Here is a 21,773-nt window from a genome sequence, read left to right on the forward strand (position 1 = left end):
AAAAGTCGTCTCCTGTGAGAAATAGTAATATTGTTTTTGATGTGCTTTCACTAAATAATACTGTAGCGACTTAACTGTTCCGCCCAAATGCATGATGGGAAGTTGGGCAACCATGAGAATGTTTCCATTAGATGAGCGGAGGTGATGGGATGGGGTGTGGGGACAGAGGACTGTGACGTAAGGAGGGGCCAAGTTATTCAGTGCTTTGTCCAGTATGTGAGGAGGATGATTTTGAACTGTATGCTGTGCGAAATGGGAAGCCAGTGCAGTTTGTTGAGGACAGAGGTAATGTGATTCCTATAGGGGACACGGGTGAGAAGGCGTGCAGCAAGTTTTTGATATATTGTAGTTTATTGAGGAGTTTGGATGGAGAACCGAAAAGAATGCTGTTACAGTAATCAAGTTATAGGTGATGTACGCATGGATAAGGGTTTCTGCAGCAGAGAAGGTGAGGAAGGGGTGAAAACGGGTTATGTTTTTGAGGTGGAAGCAGTCAGTTCTGGTGATGTGGTTGATGAGCTGGTCGAATCTTAGTTTATTGTCAAAAATGCTACCTAGGTTGTGGGAATGTGTTGAGAGAGGCATGGTGCTGTTGTTAATTGTGAGGGAAAATTGTCTTTGATGTGAGCTGCAGGGTCGATGATGATTATTTCTGATTTGTTACTGTTAAAATAAAGATAGTTTGCTTGCATCCAGGATTTGATTTCACAGTTAAACCCTCAAAAAGTCTCAGGCACTACGCATGTTGATGGCCACCCCTAACGCTCTTTCAAAGTGTAACTTGTCCAGAAGATTTGATTGATTGCTTACAATATCCTCAACAGAAGAGTAAAAAAAAAAAAAAAACTGTCTGAATGTCATCATTTTTGAGGTCCCTATCACAACACTTGAAAGCTCAATCATATGTGTCTCCTGGAAAATTTAAATGTCTTGTCCATTAGAGCAGTTGAACAAATCAGTTTGAAATTGAGAAAATGTGTATCATAACAGAACATGCAAATATTTGATGAGGGCCCACGATATACAGTAACAGAAAGTTGGCCATTTTCTGAAAAGGAACTCTAATGTGGGTATAAGGTTTTACATTTACTCCGATACATTTAGTTGCGGAACTTTTTGGGAAAACTGTACTTCAGTTATGCTCCTGCATTGCGGTGACGGCGAAGTGGCTACCGCGTCAATTATCATTCGATAGTTCTGCGGTGAGGGAATGCGTTGCTCTGGAATCAACCGCCAAGCCACTAGACGGTTGTGGCGTTATGTTTGTACGGTTTTGGGGCATGCTTGTTGACTTCCTCTAGTCTAGTTTAACGGAGAAAAATAAATAAATAAACAATGCAAGATGGAATGCTTGAATGTGGATCTTCAGCTCATCAACATTGAATAAATGTTGATCATACAAATGTTGAGGCGCAGGCGACGCAGAAGACTGGAGGCAGTCTGTCCGACTTTTGCTTCCGCACAGAGACTTCTAGCCTCGGGTGGAAACCAGCAAGCTGTGGCGGCTAGCTTCACAATGGCGTCGAGCACTGTGTGCAGCGTTTTGTCCGAGATCTGCAAAGCCTTCCAGCCTGATTTGTTTGCCGTGTCCTACAATCTGCCAGTGGGAAGCCATAGCAGATTTCTGGCGGCTATGGAACGTCCCAAACTGCATTGGAAGCCTTGATGTTAACGTTATCATAAAAGCACCGAGGCACTCTCAATCAGTGATGATGTATCGAGTGTGAACTGTCTGTTGATGAAAATTAAACATCAAAGCAACTCTTTTGACACCAAAACTGTGCTTTATTCGTCCTATACTTGAAGTTGAAGTGTGAGATGTAAATAAGTCACAGACTCACGGCAAACATATGTACACAATAAATGATGAAGTGCACCACCCAAAAATACGACATAAAGAGATAAAAAGCTGGCAGTTTTTGGCCGACTGGGTCACCGCTTCGTGTGGCCATTCGAGTCCGAACACACACATACTGGTCTCAGTGGTTCGTCCATTTTTTTATTCAATCGCTGGCTGACCTCCAGCCCCGTATTTTCAGCAATCTCCTCCCACGGATTGCTTGCCATTTGTCAATCTTCATAATGTCTTGAGGAGACATTGTAGAAGTTGTCGTACTTTGTCTTTGTTGATGCTATCGTCGGCTTGGTCCATTTTTGCGTGTTGCAAAATCATGTTTGACAATGGCGGTGATTTCGCGCTGAACCGGAAACAACAGTCGGAGGCGGACCAATCACAGTTAATTTCCGCCATGTCACACACATTGACGCGACGCGAAGTCAGAAAATTGAGAAGGAGCAAGAGAGGCTACGGCGGAGGGTCCTAAATCGGGTCTTCCTTGATGGAGCAGGTCTGACGCGGAAGCATAACTCGGCCTTAAGAGTACTTTTATTAAGCCATACTTTTACTTGAGTAGATTTGTGAAGAAGAAATGCTACTCTTACTCCGCTACTTTGGCCAACACTAGTCGTTACATTTTTCCTCTTTATTCTACATATTAGATTTCACACTTTTTGGGCTACAGATCCCAACAGTGGCTCTACCAGTTTCACCAATGAGACGTCGCAACAATAATCACATGACTCTATGCCAATCAGACTCAAGCTTGCCGTTCTATGATCACGCCGTTCTTTTCAATCACGTGGCGTCTTTAAAGCACTGTAAAAATAAGTATTTGACATAGCGCGCTGTCGTCAACATGACTAGAAAGCGCGGATTTTAACCTCTCTCTGTTTTTATTTGGGGTGGCGTGGCTCAGTGGTAGAGTAGTTGTCCCCCAACCCAGAGGTTGTGGGTTCGATTCTTTGCCCTGATGAACTTGCCTAAGTATCCTAGAGCAAGATACTGAACCCCACATTGCTCCTGATGCTGCGTCACCAGTAGGTAGATGGCAATGTAGTGTAAAGTGCTTTGAGCACCTTGAAAGGTGGAAAAGCGCTATACAAGTATAAGACCATTTACCATTATTTGGCACCGATTGACCATGGAAAACCGGAGATATGATCCTTTTAGTTTCATAAAAGGAAATATGTTTTCTTCACTAGAGGGAACTCATGCTCTTTGGACAAATGCTGCTTCAGTTCAGTAGATTTTTTTCTCTTCAATTCAATGACTTTTTTTTTTTTGTGTGTGTGTGTGTGTGCGCGTAATTCTTTGGCTTACTGTGTTACAGTACAGTATACTAATAACAGTTCATATAGATAACTTTGTGCTGAGAAAAAAAAATTGTTTAAGAAAAATCAAACATCATAAGCAGTTACTCTCTGTGTTACTCATTACCTGAGTAGTTATTTCATCGAATACTTTTTTTTTTACTTGAGTACATTTTTTATATATGTTTAGTTTTACATGAGTAATATAATTTTGAAGTAACACTACTCTTATTTGAGTAAAATTCTTGGCTACTCTACCCAGCGTTGCCTATACAAATCGTAAAAGATTTTGTGCTAAAGCAGTTTGATCATCATTGTGCTGAAATAAGGGGTCTGACATGGCTTCTCACAGCTGTAATGTTTTTTTCCCCCAAGTGTTAACTCCAGCAAAATTAAATATGCAGCAGCATACCAGGAAAAACAGTTCCAAATATCTTAATTTTTCACTCCACGTTGGCAGTGAAGAAGATTGTGCTGAATTAGTTGCGCAGATAAATCACAGTGTAGATCTTGCTCAGGTCTTGTGGCGCCTACAGGAGAAGCTGTATTGGATTTTACGCGTGAAAGGCTGCGCTCTCATCAAGGTTTTTCATCCCTGTTTGTTTAATAGCTGCTCTTAAATGAACCGAACAAAAGGCAATCATTTAAAGTGCAAGAAGTTTAAAGTGACAGAATCAGTCAATCTTCACAACTTGTCACAAAAAAAGTGTTTGCTTCTTAGAAGTTGCACCGGCTCTCTGCCAGCCTCGGAAGGATTGAGCTAAAATTGTCTCCCCCTCTGCTGTAATAGTAAAGACTGATGTATGACGGAATGAGACTAATAATAGGTTACTCACACAATGGGCTACCGACAATTCTTTATGCCTTTCTTCCGCTCTGCAGAACCGGAGCAAGGCCTTTGCCAAGCCCTCCGAGTTCCAAGGAGAGAGTTTAATCTCCTGCTTTATTGTAGACACACAAAAGAAGGTGAATCAAAGCTCGATGAAAACTAGGATGATTACCTGTACGCTCAAGTTGAAATTCCTAATATCCGGTCAGAAGACGTAAGCATAAAATAAGACACAAATCACATGAAATGTCCGCCCAAATATGCTCAAACATATCGATCACCGCGACCAGGAATTAGCCCTCACCACCAAAAAGCTGTGACTTTTCTAATTAGTGAGTTCAGAGCAAATCCTCTCGGATTAGCTCGGCTCTAGGGTGGTGATTAACACCGAGTCTGCTGCAAATCCCCCCCAAAATGAGCAAAAGATGGGGATGGACGGGTATGGGCTGAGAAGACCAGCCCTCGTGTGAACCCAGAGGGGCTCAAAATGTTGACTAAAATGTTTCCTTATTTAAAAGTGATTTAACAGGAGAAAGAGGTAGTGCTCACTGCTCAATAGAATTTACTAGGATTCTCTATGAAACTACAAGTAGTCCCCGGGTTACGAATGAGTTCCGTTCCTATGCTGGCGACGTCACCTGAATTTTCGCGTAAGTCGGAATTAATAGAATAGAATAGAATAGAATAGAATAGGTCTTTATTGTCATTGTCAACAACAGAATATTGTGAACAACGAAATTAGACGTGGCACTCATTTAAGTACCACTAAATACCCCCTAAATCTCAAAATAACTATCTAAAAGCATGTATGATACGTCATTGTACTGTCCTCGCCAGGACGTTGGCACTAAGTCCTAGCTAGGCAGCGAGCTAAGCTCCGAAATGATGATGTCAGACGTCCGTGTGGTTTGTTGAATTTATTCAGCAGCAGTGTTGGGAATAACGCCATTATAAATAACCCCGATACATACTGTAACGGCGTTATTTTTTTCGGTAACGGGGTAATCTAACTAATTATTTTTTTCGCCGTTACCGTTACTGACGGTCAAAAGCTGTGCGTTACTTACGTTGAATAAATTGAAGAAACTACCAGCCGTAGCCAGTCTACTCTGCTCTGTTTATTTGTCATCCAAGACTTGGGGTGCATTCAGGTTCATGGCAATGAAAATAGTAAATACACATAGCCTACCTTTGCAAGAACGATGGAGTTGCCGTTTGATATGGTCATAATGTGCAGGTCCTGCACCTATCCGCATTAATACTGTTCGTAGCTTTGTAGCGATTTGTAATTTTGGAATCGCTGATGAGTTTAGTAACATACACCAAACAATAAATACAGCACAATGTCCATTTTGCATAATTGCGAAAGCACGTCGACACCTTACTCCATTTGTCTTCGGCTTGCTCGTAAGGGTCAACATTGTTCACATCCTTACGTTTTATCACATATCTGTTCTTCGCCTTAGTAACGAGTTTGTCTCTTTATCGAACTGGCAAAGTTAAAGTTTAATGTCCCGCGAGCCAGACCTGCTTCCAATATGGCTGCGTTGTTGTCAAATCTCACGTGATCTCCCATTCTGTGACGTAAACGCTCGAGCCTAATAGCGCACGTACTTCAGAGCCGGTGTTTTCACACACAAACCGGAACAGCGCGTGCGGCAAACACACACGCAAAACAGATGCAGAGGGATATGATGGCAGAGCATTCAGTGGAAAATTTGTCCTTTACGAGGTGGGGATATAAACACTATTTCAAGTTGGTTGAAATTAAAGGAGAGAACGTGCATGTAAAGTGTAATTTATGTCCCGGGACAAAGCTAATGTCGACATCTGTGGTAAGCAATTCAAATCTGTATATTTTTGTTGCACTTCAAGTGTAGGATAAATCTGTTGCTGGTGAGGTGCAATAAATATTACAAGGTTCTATAACACAACTACATGTCTGTTCTTCTCTATTCAACTGATTCGAATACTGCTCAGAAAATTTCAATTTCTTTGACATACAACAACTTCTTTTTAAAGTAACGCAAATACAATAGTTACATTCTCTGGTAACTAGTTACTTTTACTATAGAGTAATTCAATTACTAACTCAGTTACTTTTTGAAGAAGTAGTGAGTAACTATAACTAATTACTTTTTTGATGTAACGTGCCCAACACTGTTCAGCAGCTCACGGCATCGACAGTTGCAGAATGAAGCATAATAAAAAATTAAAAATCAGTTTCACTAAAATATAGAGGTGTGCGAAATTTCCGATTCTTAGATTATTCGCGATTCGGCCGTGGAAGATTTGAGAACGATTCACAAATATCCAAATTCCGATGATTGAATTATACCAGGTAAAGCGGAAGTAAAACACAGTCAGCGCGGTCTTTGGGACGCAATGTGGAACGGACCGAGAGTAAATATCATGTTCAACTCCTGCCGCTAGATAAAAAAAAAAAAACAATCGTACCTGACTGCGGCCGACAGCCGCTACAAACAACGCCCTGTTGCTAGTTGCTACAAACATATGGCTACAGTAGATATCATATATATGTAGAACTAGATGCAAAATGACAGACGACGTCGGTGTTAGAACATGTATTATTGAACAGAGATGCGAAATGACAGACTTTCCGGTGTAAGTAAACAGCCGCCATCTTAAAGCAGTAGACCTCTCTAGAAGGCTCTGTTGTAGCGAACCTAATTAACTTTTTATCTAAAATACTCCTAAATCGGCAGAATCTTGTCTTGACTCTATCTTTAAATGATGAAATAGTTTTAAAACTTTGACAAAAGTAGACAGAAGGGAAATTATGGAATAACGGGAGCAATTTTAACAACTGTAACAGTTGATTCACAACATTAAATTAATTGAATGTAGTTTAAAGCTGCTGATACAGAATGAGGACTGGAGTTTTTTTTATTTACTGTTATTTTTGTATATTTTTTTACTGTTATATGTTAACTTGATACTGAAATAGTAGTTTGGTTTAGCCTGAGAGGATGTTTGAACAATTTTGGAACTAATGAACAAAACAAAAAAAGGAGGGGGTGCATCAATAATCGTTTTATAATCGAATCGGAGCCTCTGAATCGTAATCGTAATCGAATCGTTAGGTGCCCAAAGATTCCAAGCTCTACTAAAATAGAAGCAATTCAAAGTTGCGTTTATAACTAGCTGCTGACACAGCAATAACAATCCACACAAACAATTAGCATGTATCAGTTCGCGTCCACACATTCATCAAAAACAATCATATAACCTCGCCCCAAGTATTTTACCACAATTGAAAACGCTCAATAAACAGTACAAAAGGTGTTGTACAAAAAATTATGCAACAAATGGGTGTGCAGGCTTGCAGGTATATTATCTTTTTCTACCTGTATATGGTATTTTTTTTTCCTCTTCAGACACACAGGTATTATTTTACCTTACATGTTTATCGTACTTTGTCAGAGGGTAAAGGCACATTGTACCTCAATGGACTATGTGTTTCTTGAAAGTTCCAATATTTTTGCTGTTTATCGTTTGCTGCTAACTGTTGTGGTAAGTCGCACGCAGTATAAAAATGCGGTAAAATGCTTGCTGACCCCTGAGAACAGGGTGGTGGGGTTAGAGACCTGTTTTTAGACTTTCCCCGCCCTCTGTCTTGTGGTTATGTCTTCTCTTTCTTTTGCACGTCTTTGTCTCCTCTGTCCCGGCGGCCTAAGTGGGCCCCAGTGGTGGCTGGCATGGCACCCTGCACTGAGTAGGTGCTCCATCGCTCTCCTAGGTGGTGGTCCGTCCTACGCTGGGCCTTAGCTGTGGATGATAGGGTGGTGGCAGGGCTTGTGGGGTGGCGGGTGGTAAGGGGTGTCAGGCGGTGCGCGCTACCTTGCTGATTCCAAAGGCTGGTTGGGGGTGACTCTGGTTGGCTGGGGGACCGTTTTAGTTCCTTGGGCGCGTGCAATGCTCCATTGGCTATGGGCAAGGGTGGTGGAGCGTGTCGAGTTTGCTCCCTCCTGGGCTGGGGGGGTTCTGGCCTGCCCGTCAACTCTTGAGCAGCAGTCTCATTCTCCGCATGATTAACACGCACGTTTAGAATGGGCTTACACATGACTAGGTGCCTGTGAAACATTGTGGATGTCAATTGATTAATTACTGGTGATTTGACGTAATGCTAGGTTCCCCAGTGTTTGTGCACTCACCCTTAATCATTCACACTTTTATCTGACCAATCTTCCCTTTTCCCTTTTTTCATGGTGTCCCCTGTGTAAGAAGAGACATAGAGACAGCACACTACTTCTTTTAAGTAGCATATATTTATATACAATGACATTTTTTTTATTCTTCTGTCAGTTCTTCTTTTCTCTGTTCCTCCCTTAGACATTTCCATATCAGCTGAGTTCTCTGAATAAACAACACAGTATAAACAACCACAATGGGAGTGAATGGCATGTGTGTGGCACGTTCAAACTGTTCAGCCTATAAATACATTAAGATTCCCATTCTCTGGGCTAGAGATGTCCCGATCGATCGGGATGGATCGGGTCCGATCACGTCATTTTCAAAGTATCGGAATCGGCAAAAAAATATCGGCCATGCCTTTTTTTTAATATATATGCAGTATATTATTTTTAATTAAATCGTTTTCTAATTGTATTTAACGTCACAGACATAATATGTTACACTCATCCAGAGTCTTTAGTTTAGGCTTAAGGGAGGGCTATCAAATTTATCCCGATAACGGCGGTAATTAATTTTTTTTTAAATGTGTCACGTTAAAATATTTAGCGTAATTAATGCATGCGCTGCATGACCCTCTCACTCATTGTTGCGCTCAATCTGTAATGACACCGTTTTACCTTTATAGAGAGATAAAAGGCAGCGTAAAATGAGTAGAGTGAACCTTGGCAGCCTTTGGAGCCTTTTATTAATTGGCTAAAGCCTTACAATCCCTCTCCCTATGATTAGAAATATCATGGGAAGCAATGTGGGGAAGCAAGGTGGCAATTGATCATTGTCTTAATACCTTATGTTATTTCCCAACGCAGAGAAGATATAACAATTGGTAGCACTTTGCACAGTCATGGTTCCACTTCCCATCATGCATTTGGGATGGCCACAGTATCATTTACTGAAAGGTCAACAAATACACTAGATGGCAATATTTAGTCACAATATACAAAGTCACAAGTCTTTCTATCCGTGGATCCCTCTCACAGAAAGAATGTTAATAATGTAAATGCCATCTTGAGGATTTATTGTCATAATAAACAAATACAGTACTTATGTACTGTATGTTGAATGTATATATTCGTCCGAGTTTAATCATTTTTTTCTTAATGCATTGCCAAAATGTATATGATCGGGAAAAATTATCAGGAATGATTGGAATTGAATTGGGAGCAAAAAAAAGCATCGGATCGGGAAATATCGGGATCGGCAGATACTCAAACTAAAACGATCGGGATCGGATCGGGAGCAAAAAAAACATGAGCGGAACAACCCTACTCTGGGCTGAAGTAGCTAAACGGGACAGGTTTAAAAAATAAATAAGTAAATAAATAAATAAGTAAACATAATAGTGTTTTTCAACTTGGTTAGTTTATTTTCTTTCTTTTTTTTTGCATCATGCACATGATTATATAATTCTATAGTTTCTGAACTAAAAAACTAAAATACTTATTTCTTATAATAACCTTTACATTTCATAATTATTCATAAAATAAATCCATTTAAAATATTCACATTTATTTGTGCTCATGCTGCTATAAAATCCCTATACCGTGACCAACTTTTACCTTGAGGTTACATGATGGCTTGGTATTTTCAAAGGACATGCCAACCTGCAACCATTTTAATAGTCCATTATCCAATCAGATTGGGGAAGAGAAGTGGGGGGATTGTTAAATCAGTGGGGGTTCACATCGCTACTGTACATCGGTTATAACCACGATAATACTCAAATGCTGCAGCGACGTCCTTGGGGAGGAGTCTTTGATTTATTTTTCATCTAGCCACAACACATGGCCTCCTTCACCGTTTTCCAGCTAATAAACCCTCAAGAATTACACGCGCACACACACTACATCCTAGAGGGAAAGGGATTCAACACTACCCAAGAAGCGCCTTCAGGACAAAAAGAAATTTAATCTTGGATAAGCCCCCCTACCACTACCTCCACTCAGATAGAATCTCCACATTAGTGCCCTGCTTCTGCTACACAGCTAGCCCATCATACTTGCTCACATACCTTGGCAACTTTCCCTTCCACCTTTCCAATAACACCCTTTTTCCTGCCTCCCTCTGCTTGACTCATTCTTACATCCCCTTTCCTTACCATTATCCTCCATCTGTCCCCGTGGTGGTCCGCACTGTAAATATCTATATTCACGCTCTCTCTCCCTGGTCGTGTGCTTTAATAGCATTGCTATTAAACACCAGCGTGACCTCTTCGCCAAGCACAAGCAGGCAGGGATCCTCGTAAGGCTGCTGGAGCTCTTCATATTTTGCGCACGCAGCCGACTTAAGCCCCTTAAGTGCTTTGGCAACACTTATTCCGCCGTGGCACCGATGGAGCCCATTAAAAGTTTGATTTGAATGAGAGGGCGCAGGGAAGAAAGAAAGAGGATGGCAAGAAGGGAGTGCGACAGGGGACGCAATTTGTCATTGCCCCTGACTTTCTTTGCTTTGTAAGATCCTCAGATTGATAAATGCTCCCAACACCACCACACTTCCACATAGTCTTACTTTTTGTGGTCTAACTTCCATTATTTGCATTAAAAATATATATATCATATATATTTGTGTTTGTTATCATGTCAATCTAAAAAGGTACTGTATTTTTCGCACTATAAGGTGCACCTGACTATAAGCCGCCACCCACCAAATTTGACACGAAAACAGCATTTTTTGAATAGATAAGCCGCACTGGACTGAAAGCCGCAGCTGTCCTCACTGTATTATATGGGTCTGTCATGAGACAAAATGAACCAGACTGAAGCTTTGAACCAATTGGCTGCAAAACTTCATTGCTTCAAGAAGTTTCATTTGGCCAGGGGAGACCGTCAACCTCTGCCTCCACCTGTTGTTAACACTGCTGTTGTCCAACACGCCTCTTAGCATGTATTGCAGCACTACAGATGTAAATAACAATTAAAATTCATATTCTGTGCTAATTATTTCTTCAGTTACTATTCCAGTTGTTTCATTAATTGCTAGCTATGGTATTTGGTAGGGTTGTTCCGATCATGTTTTTTTTGCTCCCGATCCGATCCCGATCGTTTTAGTTTGAGTATCTGCCGATCCCGATATTTCCCGATCCGATTGCTTTTCTTTGCTCCCGATTCAATTCCAATCATTCCCGATAATTTCTCCCGATCATATACATTTTGGCAATGCATTAAGAAAAAAATGAATAAAACTCGGACGAATATATACATTCAACATACAGTACATAAGTACTGTATTTGTTTATTATGACAATAAATCCTCAAGATGGCATTTACATTATTAACATTCTTTCTGTGAGAGGGATCCACGGATAGAAAGACTTGTGACTTTGTATATTGTGACTAAATATTGCCATCTAGTGTATTTGTTGAGCTTTCCGTAAATTATACTGTTGCCATGCCCCAATGCATGATGAGAAGTGGAACCATGACTGTGTGTAGTGCTACCAATTGATATATCTTCTCTGTGTTGGGAAATAACATAAGGTGTTGAGAAAAAGATTAATTGCTACCTTGTTTCCCCACATTGCTTCCCTTGATATTCCTAATCATAGGGAGAGGGATTGTAAGGCTTTAGCCAATTAATAAAAGGCTCCAAAGGCTGCCAAAATTCACTCTACTCATTTTACGCTGCCTTTTATCTCACTATATAGGTGAAACGACGCCATTACAGATTGAGCTCGACAATGCATGAGTGGCTCGTGCAACGCATGCATTAATTGCGTTAAATATTTTAACGTGATACATTTTTAAAAAATTAATTACCGCCGTTATTGGGATAAATTTGATAACCCTACCTTAAGCCTAAACTAAAGACTTTGGATGAGTGTAACATATTATGTCTGTAACGTTAAATACAATTAGAAAACGATTTAATTAAAAAATATATATATATTAAAAAAAGGCATGGCCGATATTTTTTTGCCGATCCCGATACTTTGAAAATGACGTGATCGGACCCGATCGATCGGGACATCTCTATTATTTGGTAACACTTTATTTGACAGTGGCGCCTAGGGATGGAAATCGAAATCCGATTCCAATTCCAAACCGGTTCCTAGTGTTTCGAGGCCTCGACATCACAATGAAAGAGCCTTAACGATCCCTTTAACGATTCCTAAAGACGCTTATTGCGTCGTCACGTGACGTGACGTGTCTTGTTGTCCAGACGCATCAAACTAACATGCCGCCAAGAACCACTCCTTCCAAAGTTTGGCTACACTTCACCAGGAAAGTGGGTGAAAATGAAAGGTTACGATGGTTTAGCACGAGCATTGCAGCCATAAACATAACAATGACAGCACGTAGGTTCAAACGCTCGAAAGTGTGTCTTCACTTCACGTGGAAAAATTACAACAAAGCAACTTGCAGTCATTGCAAGGTGGAAATAACTGCATCGGGAGGGAATACGACTGTGCTATCCTCACCGAGATGCAAAGGCTCAGTCCTGGCTATACAGCGAGCTAAACTCCCAAATGACGATGCAGAAGATGTTGGTATAATATGCTGACTTTATTCAGCCTACTTTATGACACCATCACTTGAAGAGTGAAACTAAAAGTAGAAATGAAACAAATCAATTTCGTCCCCAATAGCAAACAGGTTCGCATCAGCGTAAATCAGCGATGATTAGCTGCTAATACAGTAATAACACAAACGGTTAGCATGCTTTCGGTAGCATTAGCACATCGTCAAACCACTACGCAAGTGGATTTGAGTGTCCAATAACGAGTGGAAACATACAACAACAACACTAAAGATGATACATACAGGCGTTGCCTCTGTATTTTACAAACATGAACAAAGAACGTAGGCTCGTAGCAGTGTTTCCCTGTCTCACTAACTCGCTCACTCGCTTGGATGCTTTGTAGCTGCTTTTCTTCTTCGCGTGTAAGTGCGCTCTTCTTCATGTGAGCGCGTTCTTCTTCGCGTGAGGATGCGCAAGGGCGCCCCCACTTGCGGCTGAAAGCACACTAAAAACTAAAAGGCATGCATTTCAATATAATGGTAAATAATACACTTTAACACATATTTCCAAAGGCAGAACAACGACCTAAATGTCAATATATACTATTTTTTAAATTTCTTTTAGAAAAATGTTTCAGTAAAATGTTACACATTCTTGTGTATTTTCCACTTATTTCAACAGTTAACATTGAGACCTTGGGCTTCTTATGACCTCGTTGTGAGTTTGTAAGGTTGTGACTTCTGATTAAACAAACTCGATGCCAATCAAAACGTTTGTTCTTCTTTTGCCCCAAATTAGAATCAATAAAAGAATCGATACAGAATCGAATCGGTGTAATATAGCGATAATGGGAATCAAAATCGTAAAAATCATATCAATTCCCATCCCTGGTGGCGCCAAAGACTATTATTAGACAATCCTAATTATGACATGACACTGTCATGACCATTAATGAATGCTTATAACAAATTTCATTTTGTGTTATCCGGCAAATTATCTCACTTTTGAATGGATGTAAAAGATCCGAGCTGGACATGAATGGAGTTAGTTACAGAATTTGCCAGATGACACTTAATGACATCTGTCATAAGCAATCAGTAATGCCCATGATAGTGTCATGTCATAATTATGACTGTGTTATTACAGTCATATGAGGCCGCTTTCAAATAAAAGTGTCATCTATTAACCCAAATAGATCAACAAATAAGCCGCACTGCACTATAAGCCACTATAAACCACATGATTCAAAATGAAGGAAACATTCTTTTGGCTTCATCTTATGACTCCGTTGAAGTGAAGTATCACTGTACGTGTTTTCAGATTCAGCAAAAAAAAAAAAAAAAAAACTTTGAAAACTAGCATGATGTAGTTTTAGAATGGCATGACACAACACATTTACCTCAGTTTTTTTCTTGTAGCAAAATATACCAAACAATCCAAAATGAACAAAAGCATGTCCAAATGTGTTGACATCGTTGTTAATACTTCGTGTTTCATGTTCCTCCATGTCACTGCTGTCCTTGTTCTAAAAACCCCGAGATCTCAATCTAGACAAGTACATTCTAAGCCAGTCGTGCAAGGATTTTTAATGTGTTCCTCCTCTCCTCTGCAATTACAAGTGGTTGCTCCGCTTTATTTAAGAGCCACCCGCTAAAAACATTTTACTGTGCTGGACTTGATTGTACTGTGCATAGAAGTGTTAGAAGATCGATCAGTGGATAAGGAACAATGAGAGGTGTCGTTGTAACAGCGGAACTGTGTTGTCTTTGGCTTTTAACAGGACAATGAAAGTCATGGAGCTCAGTGTGGCTCACATCCATCATTGGCTTTGTACCACGGCTTTCATTGCCAATCACAGTGATGATTGCGCATAGGAGGTAGAACAAAGGAAATGCATTATGGATGAATAGATGAAAAATATACCAACCAAATATGAAAAAGCACAATTGGATGGACTAACTTTGTGAGTCTGGTGAACTTCACTCCCTTTATTTCCCTCCTGCCTATATTGGAAGTACAGGTTTTCACTAGGCAGTAAAGATACACGATAATATCGGTCACCGATAATTATCAGCCGATAATGGTAATTATGACGTCACACAGATAATCCAGATAATAAAAAAATTCAACCGATAATGCAATCCGATAATTATATACTTGATTTAGCCTTCAAATGTGCGCAACTGAAGAAGTCAGCACGCCACCTCCTCAACCCCTCCCCTCTCTGAAGCCCCTGAGGGAGGAGGGGTTGAGGAGGCGGAGTTACACGACAAGAAGTAGTTGTATATTATGGCGGCTGTTCCTAAAAAACGATGCTCTCCCCATCAGCGAAACATGCACCGCAGAAGTTCCACAAGGCAGAAAGAAAGCGTCCTCATTCAAAACCACTAACCCAGCAGCCATTTAAAACTGCATCACAAAGATTTTTGGAACGAATACGAGGCGGCTGCTAGCTGTAATGCTAAAGCTATTGTAAACACAAACTAAGTTAAACTACAGGGCTTGTGACAATACAGAGTCGGGTTGTTTGGGAATGCAGCCAAGGCGGTGGTAAACTCGCATCTCAGGCTAAACACTGGCACGACGGGAGACCAATAGTTGGCAAGTAGCAGTCTTCCGACGGAGCCCGCCGCTCTGGCCGGTCCGGCTAGCCGCCGCGGCGGGGCGGGCCGAGCCCGGTTCCCCAGCTTTGGGACCTCCAGCTCAACTCATATTTTTCTATAATTTCCATCTTCATTTCAATGTTTAGGGTCACCTTTTTCCATTTTTCACCATCTGCACTAACCTTCTTGGAACCCTTGTTGATTTCTCTCACAAGAAAATCCGCCATGTGTCCGTCTTGCAGCAAAACAAAGAAACTGTGGCGCTGTCGTAAATCTTTGTATTTCTAACATGTCGTCGATGTAGAAACAAATGGCGAGTCAAATTTTACGCGGGATCTCGAAGCGATCGTATGTCGAGGTGCTACTGTAATTTGATTATTATTATCCTAATTTTCATTTTGTGGTTCTCCATCCACAGGAACAAATCCAACCTTGCACTCAGTAAATGTCCAAATTTATAACCTAAACAAAGGCAATCTGTAGTGAACTCTCGAGCGGACATTTTTAAAGCAATTTCTAGTGAACAATTCATGTGATACCTTTTACAAATCAAAGAAGAACATTTTTTCCCTCTCATTTAAAATTATCTTTAATTAATGTAATGAAGAGAAATATTGTTGATACCTCAATTGCGAACAGTTTTTTTTGCATATCTCGAAAACTGTAGAGGTTTTATTTGTAGGAGTGATCAGCTGTGTCAGACACACTAACAATCGTTTTAGTAATCAATTTACCTTTGTATTATATTTTTCCCATTAATGGATGGATCAGTTTTGGTTTTTTTAAATACATCTCTTTATTTTAAAAAAACAAAACAAAAAAAACCCGAACTATTTTCCCAAATGATAGTGCAGAAATTGCACCAACATAATTTTAATGATTCAGATCAATTTTTTTTTTAAATTGCAAAAATGTTGATCATGCTTCTAAAATACATGTGAAAAATGCCATATTTCAATTCAAAACTGCCTTCATGGAAGACTAGAGAAATTAGAGAGGCTGGAATTCAGAGGATTTTGAGAATTTTAAACCAAAACATCGCCAAGCTATTAATTAGTCTGCGCCTTCATTTTCGCTTAATCGATTAATTGTTGCGATTCTCCTGTGAATCCAAGCTTTCATTTATTCTTCAGGGTGGCATAGATTGGTAGTAGATTAGTTGTCTCCCAACCCAAAGGTTATTGGCTCAAACCCCTTCCTTGTTGACCATGTCAAAGCATCCTTGAGCAAGATACTGAACCCTATGTTGCTTCTGATGTAGTGTCATCAGTAGGTGAATGAGGCAACAGTGCCAAAGCACTTTGAGTGCCTTGAAGGTGTAAAAGCGCTATACAAGTAAAAGCCCAAGCAAAACCGTAAGCCCATTTATTGTCAACTGGCCGCAGAGCCCATCGCTGCTAGCTTTTAATATAAAGAGGCACTGTTACGCCTCTGCGGGCGCCTGCATGGATACATTAACGAAGAGGCGACAATGAAAGGGTCAAACACTGCCCAATTCGCACCCTGCTTCAGTCAACACTGGACAGTCGGGCACATTCACACACACACGCCACCACTGTTTGCAGACCTGAAAGACAAGCATTGTCACATCAGTACGCACACACACACCACCAACCCTTTAACCTTCAGAAAATAGTATGCAAAATATGCAGATGCTGATCCCACACTGGCACACAGATTCAAGCACGTGGCGGCTGGCCGGGGTTATATAAACAAGTCGCAAGACAGATAACGGACAGTCGGATGCGATTAACACTGACACCTCTTTGGGATTATCACCGTGTTTAAAGATTAGCTGGCAAAGACGTCATCTGAAAGTTTGTGGAGAAGAAGCGACTCCTCGGATCAAACAGCGGATTGGAAGGAAGAGCGGATAAACTGTATGAGGAGATCAATTTGAAGAGACTTTTTTTTTGTACCTAGTCAGCGCTGTAGAGGGTAGATCGGTGGCTATCCACTCGGTGTATTTTACTCTTTGACTGTTGTTGGCTGTTAGAGCTCATTGTGTTTGCTGCGGCATGCAGAGCAGGAAGATGCGGGCCGTGTTCAGGGTACTAACGCTTTATGCCATGACGGGTAATGCTCAGTGAGTTGTGCAGTTGCGCTCACAGGGTAGAAAAAGTTTAAGCTTTGCACTGTCAGGCATATAGAAGAGCAGGCTTCTAGGTCAAATACATCTGACGGTTTGTGTTTATTCAGTCTACTGTTTAGTCTTTTAGATTTGCACAAATTCGCAAAAGACTCCCCAAGAGGCTTTTGCTCTTCCACCCCGAATCTGATTTTATTTAACCTCGTGCTCTCTGCAGATGAGCTGCAGTGAGACACCGTGTCTCCAGAGACACGGCCGTTTGGGTTAGTGTCTGAAAGGAACGCAGACTTGTTCCTGCAGAATCATCCCTGCCGATTGGAAAAACGGGGCGTGTTCATTGTTGCCCCAGATTCTTCAGTCCTCCGGGGCGCTGCGATGCATTCATCTGCAGTTCGAAAGTTTGCATTCAGGCAACGTCTACGTAGATAAAAACCTGCCTCTGCTGGAATATTTCTTGATGTTTGTACCGAACTAGCTCAGTACAGGTTGGACCGAAGTTTACAGTCAGAGTTCCTTTTAATGGCATAGAAAGTTGTTTAAGTCGTATGTCCCTTATTTAAAAAAAAAAAAAAAAAAAAAGAAAAAGAAAATTTCTAAGTCGGCTCAGCTGTTATTATTGTCTGGCTAACTTTATACATTGTTCTGACGTAGCACAACCTTGTCATTATAGCTCATGTTTACCTCCTGCTGAGCTAGTTTCAGAAGCCCAGCCGTGCACATGCAGGCAGCAGTGCTGTTAAGTGCGAATTAGTGTGCATTTTTTTGTGTGTCAACTTGTTAGTCTACAGCAGAGCAGTCAGGGTCACAGAGGAACCATTGATTCTAAAGTGCACATCAATACACAATGAGGCCCGCTCGGAGCTCTGTCTTCAGACGGCGCCGCTGCCCCCCGAATCCCCTCTCGCTGGTCCTACGCAGCCTGGTCCTGGTCCCGCTCCTTCTGGGCTTTGCTCGTAAGTCGCACACGCACACACATGCATCCCTATTAGAGGAGACGTGCGCTATTGATTCCAGAGGGAGTCATTATGCGGCAAACAGGCCAGAGGAAGAAACATAACGCTCACACGTACATGTTGGATCCATATTAAAGTACTGATTGTATTAGAGGGGAGAATGTGTAATTACAGCCAGCGTGAAGCTTTTGTTTGCTTTTGTGTGAATGTTCGTGTGCAACTTCTCTTCTACCGTTATTGATACAGCTCATCGATAAGATTTTTTTTCCAGATGGATTGGTATTGTTCCAATTATGTTGAGCAAGAGTCTAAATCAGGCAAACCTTTATGCTTTAGAGCACTTTTTGGTGTTTTAAAACTGACAAATGGGCAAAGTTTTATATATTTGGCGGAAAACACATACAAGACTGAAAAAGCCGTTTCTGCTCTTGCACTCCTCTTTAAAAGAAGCTGCTGTATTTTAAGCCAAAACAACTGTTGTGTTTGATGAAACAATATGTCTATATGCTGCCATAGCAGATTCATGGCGCACTAAGCCTCTGAACTATTTTTAATTTGTCTGTTTTACCCTGAAAACCCCCGTTTACAGACGTCGCGCAACCGCTTTTGTTTCAACCTAGCCATAAAAAGAAGCTAAGTAATTATATTCACTATTCAAAATGTCTGTCATTTTTAGCTTAGAATCATTTATTGATGTCTAATATTTAGTAAAAAAAAAAAAAAAACAACAACTTTAAAGAGTTATTCACTCGCATATTTTAAACTTTAAACGAATTACGTCACAATGAAAAATTTGGCGTCTGTAAAAAAGTCACCGATATCTACTTCATAACAATCGCTTAATTGTATTTTTTTTTTTTTTTGTTACTATCGCATTTACCCCGATATGTTAGATGATAAATAATCGATCCAAACAAAACAAAAAATTGAAAAATACATTTAAAAGTGTAACTATATGAAAAAGAAAATCTCAACCACTCCTTGTTGTCTGCGATTTCTGCATCGCGACTCTTGTTATATCACCATGTTTCACCCATAAAATTTTTTTTAAAATCTGGCTGTGGCCATTCACAGCTGTGTCTTGACACTCAGTGATACATACTACATGGAGTTTTTGGATCGAAACAAGGTGAGTACGTGATAATATCTCCTTAAAATCATGGCGTCTTTAATTCTGCTCTCGCGTGCTCTCGCCTCCAACTAGGGTTTTGCTGTTTAAAAATTATTATTATTTTTTTTTAAATGCCCTCCTGTTCAAAATTTTTGTTCCCCCAGAAAATTGAGATTTTAAGCTTTCCAATGATGTATCACACATGCATATAAGACACTTTTTAAATTTGGCCAAATTGGGGGTTTCAGAGCGGAACTTCAAGTCACTTTAGTGTTTTCCGCCATATATATTTCCAGAAAACACAGAATGGGATGGTAAAATTCCTGCGCGAACTTGTATATATGATTGTATTACTCATAATACATTTCTGTGTAGTTTATTAAGTGTTTATTTAATAATATATTAAAAATGATTATCTGTAAAATTGTGTAAAATAATAATATTTGGGGGTGGGGGGGGCTATCCTAAGTAAAAAAAAATATTAAAGGGTTCTTAAATGAATGGAACAACATATACTAGTATATTGCCCACAGACAATACTGTGCTCTACGCAGTGATGATAAATTACCCATCAAGGAAAGTTTATAAATAAGATTCAAAACATACTGTCTCTCTCAAATCATGTAGAATGGAGCATATCGACTTTCTTAATTTATCTCTTTAGACTATTTTACTTGTTATATTTCTTCCAATATTACATTGTTATTTTATTCTCTTCATGTTTTCACACATTTTGTTTAATTCCTGGGTTCCCTAAACTTGCCCAATGGGTGAGCAGTTTGCACTTTCAATTTAAATGTCAGTGTGCAATATTCGCTGTCGAATATTTATCTTCAACTTCCAGGCCTATATATTTTTCATCCTCTGCTAAAAAAACAGCTAATTTTACAGTAGCTTACTTAGAGCCTGTATGTGTATATACAGTAGACGCACTCAGGGCAGTCAAAGTTGGAACTTTATTGTTCAGATTGATCACAAAAAAATAAAATAACTACATTCTAGTCATGCATGGATTGCTGCCCAAGTCTGCCAAATATTTCTCTCTGTGAGCTATGAGTGCACCGCCTTTAAAGGGGATGGGATGCTCTGTTTTGATTGACCACAAGTGTTGCAACAGCTCCTCAGTCCAGATCTGAATGACTGTTTATTTATAGTGTATAGTATAGTCGATTATATATTACAGGGATCCCCAGCCACCAGGCCGGGGACCGGTACTGGTCCGTGGAGCATTTGCTAAACCCTGGGCTGCAGAGAAAAAAATGAATAATTTGTTAACGACCGCAATCTGGCCTGTGCCTCTTGACACATCAAAATGCCTGTCTACACTGGTGACTAGTGGTTTGCCGCCATTAATGGGGTTTTTGCACACCTATAGCAGCCCAGCCTCTATCAATGTAAACACTAACGTTATCTGCTGTTGACTGTGTGCTGCGGGCGGCACACCTCAGCAATGGCGAACGGGTTAGTACAGGTCATTTTGCTCGAATTAGCTATCCATGTGCACTTGTCCTCGATAATGAAGTAGGTGCATCATATTTGTTCCCGGAAATAACAAGCCCACTCATTAGCGAAGATGACTGGAAAACACTTCTTTGGACAGCTTTTTCACAGAGAAAAGGCTATCTGCTGAGCCAGAAAAGGAGCCTACAACCAAGTCGCCATTCCTGGAGTGTTTCCACACTTACAGCAGCCCAGCAACAGTCAATGTAAACAGTAACGTTAGCTACGCGCTGTATGCTGCAGGCGGCACACCTGAGCAATGGTGGACGGGTACTTCCCGGTCGTCTTGATCGGATAAGTCAATAGATGTAATAATAAAACTGGATAGGAAGTCGTTATTGAAATCCATTGGAGCATCCATTTTTTATATCCATGTGCGTTGTCTTTGATAATGACGTAGGTGCATTATATTTGTTCCCAGAAATAAAAGCACACATGTTAGTGAAGATGACTGAAAAACAGACATCTTTAGACAGCTTTTATATGGGGAAAATGCCACTTGCTGAGCCAGAAAAGGAGCCTACAAACAAGTCAATTCTGCATGATATATGGCTAAAAGCTAGCAGACGAGGTAACAAAAGCGAATGCACTGAGATCATCATACCTCATGTCGAACTGTATTGCTAAAGAAAAGAAACCTTTCACGATTGGAGAAGAACTCATAATGCCTGCGATCAAGGATATTTGCCGTTTTAGGCCATTTTCCCTGCACTTAATGTTCATTTTTAGCCCCACCGTGTTATTTTATGTTTGCTGTCATTTTCTGCCACACATTGCCAGTCTGTGAAAAAAGGCCCAAATCACACCAGTCTATGGTACAAAAAAGGTTGGGGACCACTGATATAGTGTATAAGTGCCATGCAATTTT

The 21,773-nt window shown here is 40.4% G+C and overlaps 1 protein-coding gene across 5 annotated transcripts in view; it reads left to right on the forward strand.

The window, feature by feature from the left end:
* The window catches only part of cadm4 (cell adhesion molecule 4), a 468,758-nt gene that overhangs the window by 319,426 nt on the left and 127,559 nt on the right, over nucleotides 1–21,773 (forward strand). For 2 of the 5 annotated variants that reach the window (XM_057833339.1, XM_057833337.1), the window contains exon 1: nucleotides 15,426–18,294. The exons of 1 other annotated variant lie outside the window; for it this stretch is intronic. In XM_057833339.1, the coding sequence (XP_057689322.1) occupies nucleotides 18,186–18,294 (109 nt within the window). In that variant the 5' untranslated portion in view covers nucleotides 15,426–18,185. Of the gene's footprint in view, nucleotides 1–15,425; nucleotides 18,295–21,773 lie in introns of those variants that run through there. 2 more of the 5 variants (XM_057833341.1, XM_057833340.1) reach the window with 2 other exon arrangements.

The sequence above is a fragment of the Corythoichthys intestinalis genome, chromosome 4 (genome assembly GCF_030265065.1).
Source record: "Corythoichthys intestinalis isolate RoL2023-P3 chromosome 4, ASM3026506v1, whole genome shotgun sequence".
Lineage (NCBI taxonomy): Eukaryota > Metazoa > Chordata > Actinopteri > Syngnathiformes > Syngnathidae > Corythoichthys > Corythoichthys intestinalis.